The sequence below is a fragment of the Miscanthus floridulus genome, chromosome 2, assembly GCF_019320115.1.
Source record: "Miscanthus floridulus cultivar M001 chromosome 2, ASM1932011v1, whole genome shotgun sequence".
Classification (NCBI taxonomy): Eukaryota; Viridiplantae; Streptophyta; class Magnoliopsida; order Poales; family Poaceae; genus Miscanthus; species Miscanthus floridulus.
In genome coordinates, this window is record NC_089581.1 from 24,274,945 (window position 1) to 24,277,785 (window position 2,841).

The 2,841-nt window shown below is 46.4% G+C and overlaps 2 protein-coding genes across 2 annotated transcripts; both read left to right on the forward strand.

Annotated features, from left to right (window-relative positions):
* Positions 1-292: 292 nt before the first annotated feature.
* On the forward strand, positions 293-1,580 carry LOC136538233 (glycine-rich RNA-binding protein-like). Its single transcript, XM_066530224.1, has 2 exons — positions 293-512; positions 1,123-1,580. Exons 1-2 carry the CDS (start codon positions 372-374, stop codon positions 1,288-1,290), a joined length of 309 nt encoding a protein of 102 aa, XP_066386321.1. The 5' UTR covers positions 293-371; the 3' UTR covers positions 1,291-1,580.
* Positions 1,581-1,942: 362 nt separating this feature from the next.
* LOC136536219 (uncharacterized) lies at positions 1,943-2,841 on the forward strand. The gene is made up of 4 exons (XM_066528584.1): positions 1,943-2,155; positions 2,245-2,432; positions 2,544-2,702; positions 2,805-2,841. The coding sequence occupies exons 1-4, from the start codon at positions 1,943-1,945 to the stop codon at positions 2,839-2,841; spliced, it is 597 nt and encodes a 198-aa protein (XP_066384681.1).

The following is a 2,841-nucleotide window of genomic DNA, read 5'->3' on the forward strand; positions in this document are numbered from 1 at the left end:
AAAAAACGAATATCTTTTCCTGATAAAAGTATAAAATAAAATTGGGTAAGCTAAAATGATATCTTCTCCTGAATGAAAGTAAAAAAGGTGAAATCTAAAATAATGGGTAAGCTTTCCCGTGCAAAAAATGATTCTTCAGAAAGTAAAAAAAGAAAAAGAAAAAAATAGAATGGAAAATTGGCTGGATTCTGCCCGTGACTGTGGGTCCAACCCCGAGCCGTGGAGTGGAGGCCGATGCTTCTCCTATATAACCAGGTGCCGGCGCCTCCTTCCCCATCAAGCATTCCTTTGCTCTTTGTTGCATTTCTGATCTGCAAAGAGAATCCCCATCTCAAGGTAGCTCGTGGTTTAGGGTTCGAGAGGCGGCGAAGATGTCGACGCCGTGGTGGGACTCGGACTGGAAGGACCGCTCCGGGCCAGAGTACCACGCTTTCATGAGCAACCTACCCTACAGCACCAACGAGGGCTCCCTCAAAGATGCCTTCTCCTCCTATGCCCCCCTCAACGCCGATGTGAGTGTCTATTCTTGACAGATGGCTTCATCGATTTGTGTACACTGATTGATTACCTGGTCCCGTGTTGTCTTGGATAAATCTACACGTGTTTGGGCGTCGTTTTCTAGTCTTGGATGTTGTTCTCTAGATCTTGGTTGGTCCCTGTCTTGGCACGTGTTTTGGATCTGTGTTCCCCTATCTCCAACGCTAATTTTTAACCTATTTATTAGATGTGCCCATCTGCAGCTGTTTTCCCTTTTGGAGTTCGTTTGACGGGGTTGTTTAAATCTAGGGACTATTAGTCTACGTTTAACACTCCATGCATATGTCTAAATATTCGATCTAAATATTCGATGTTATAGAGACTAAATTTTAGTGGAAATACCGATTAAAAGTTCTATACTTCAATTAATTTTGACCCGATCGTTTGGATCTGTCCCCCTGCACATGTCGGTTTTAGATCTGCTGTTGTTTCTCCTTTTGCTTCATCTGCTAAATACTACTGTAGTAAAGTTCTAAATTAATTTTGGTCCGAACGTTTAGATCTGTACTTGTTTCTAGGGCAGTTTGTTCATTTATTTGGATACACAATACTGTATCGCGGCTAACATCTGCACTTCATTTGCAGGTGGCGTATGATCCTGACACGGGGAGGTCCCGTGGCATCGGGTTCGTGCAGTTCGATGACAAGGAGTGGATGGACAACGCCATCCAGGGGATGAACGGCCAGCAGGTCGGTGGCCGAACCATCTCCGTCAGTGAGGCGAACCAGCGCCCGCGCCGCTGGAGGGCGTGAGCCGCCGAGCAGGCCGGCGTCTGGCCAGCGGCCGCGGTCAGGGCGTCAGGCAGGCTTACGGCGGGCCAGTTATCATCACCCTTATCGTTTGTTAGCTACTATATCAGTAATGTCTAGTCCTCTATCGTTCCAAGTTTAGCAATTATCGTTTGTCTAGTTAGTGTCGTTGGATGGAACTTGATGGTGCTAAGGTATTTGTTGCCTTTGATGGTGCTAAGGTGGTCATCGTTGGCTTTGTCATGCCTGTGAACTCGACAAGTTATCAATGGAACTAATCGCATATTTGTGTCCTGGCGTATGGGTCTTTGTTTTAAGGATTAAGTCCATTTTTGGCCCCCTCAACTCTCATGTCGGTCTAATTTTGACCCTAAGTACAAAACCGTCTGGTCCAGGCACTGGAACTTTCAAACCCGTTCAATTTGTGCTAACATGTGCCTGGTTTTGACTCACCACGCTAGCATTGACGGCCACGTAGGACGACCACGGGCGTCAAAACACAAGACGGCCCGCTCAACTCTATCTCTCCCTCTCAGTTTCTCTCCCCCGAACCCTAGACGCCGCTGCCGCCTCCATCGCCATAGCCGCTACCGCATCCTCTCCTCTGGTGCCTCCGCGTCCACAGAGTCCTCTGCCACCGCCTTCACAGTCATATATGGCGACCTCAAGCGGATCCAACCGAAGTTTGGGGACCCAAGAATCGCAATGGCGTCGCCATGGCGATTCGTCCTCACCCATCCCCTATCGTGAAGGACCACTGGAGTATACCCCTACAGTGCTATGCAAATACGGTGGAAAAGCTGCTAGGTTCATATCTTGGAGTGATTTGAACCCAGGATTGCGGTATATGAAGTGTGCACGGGCTCATGTAAGTTATTCTCTTCGTGATTCATAGTCTGTAGATGCATCAGTGATTGAGTGTGTTTCTGATTTATTGGTTATTGGTTTATTTCATAGGATGGTGGTTGCGACTTTTATAGTTGGGTGAATCCGCCAAATAGTAGTTTTAAGAAGCAACTTCTGCTTGATTTGCGAGATGCAATGAAGTATTGGAAGCATACAACTGGAGTAGCTGAACAGAGTTTGGAAGATGCAAGAATAAAGACTGCAAGACTCTTGGAAGATGCAACAAGGGAGAATCAAAGGTTGCAGCTTCAGCTAGAAGGCACAAGGGAGAATCAAAGACTGCAATTTGAGTTGGAAGGCGCTGTCAGGTACAATAAAGATAGATGGGCCATGTTTGTTGCAGCCTAGAGATATGTGGCCATTATGCAAGCTGAATTGCAGTTGGGAGCTGAATCTAGAGTTGAGTTAGAGGTGAGGATAGGGACATTGGAGAAGGAGAGGAAGTTCTTGTTTGGTGCTCTATTTGTGTGTGTAGGATTAGTGGTTGCTTCCTGGATGACATGGATCATGTAAGTCAATGTGGTGTTAGCCTTAGTGTAGTTGTAGTTGTAGTTAGTAGGATCCATGTTGGTACTAGAAACCTGTTGGTACTATTATGGGTTGTGTATCAGCTTAATGCATGAGCATAATGCTCTGGACCATGTATGA

What these genes read in the sequence shown, in the direction of transcription:
- LOC136538233 (XM_066530224.1), top strand. Translation starts at nt 372, where the DNA reads ATGTCGACGCCGTGGTGGGACTCGGACTGGAAGGACCGCTCCGGGCCA. An exon ending in ATGCCCCCCTCAACGCCGAT is followed by an intron (nt 513 to 1,122) that starts GTGAGTGTCTAT and finishes CTTCATTTGCAG; the next exon opens with GTGGCGTATGATCCTGACAC.
- LOC136536219 (XM_066528584.1), top strand. Translation starts at nt 1,943, where the DNA reads ATGGCGACCTCAAGCGGATCCAACCGAAGTTTGGGGACCCAAGAATCG. An exon ending in GCAACAAGGGAGAATCAAAG is followed by an intron (nt 2,433 to 2,543) that starts GTTGCAGCTTCA and finishes TGCAGCCTAGAG; the next exon opens with ATATGTGGCCATTATGCAAG. An exon ending in TCCTGGATGACATGGATCAT is followed by an intron (nt 2,703 to 2,804) that starts GTAAGTCAATGT and finishes GTTGTGTATCAG; the next exon opens with CTTAATGCATGAGCATAATG.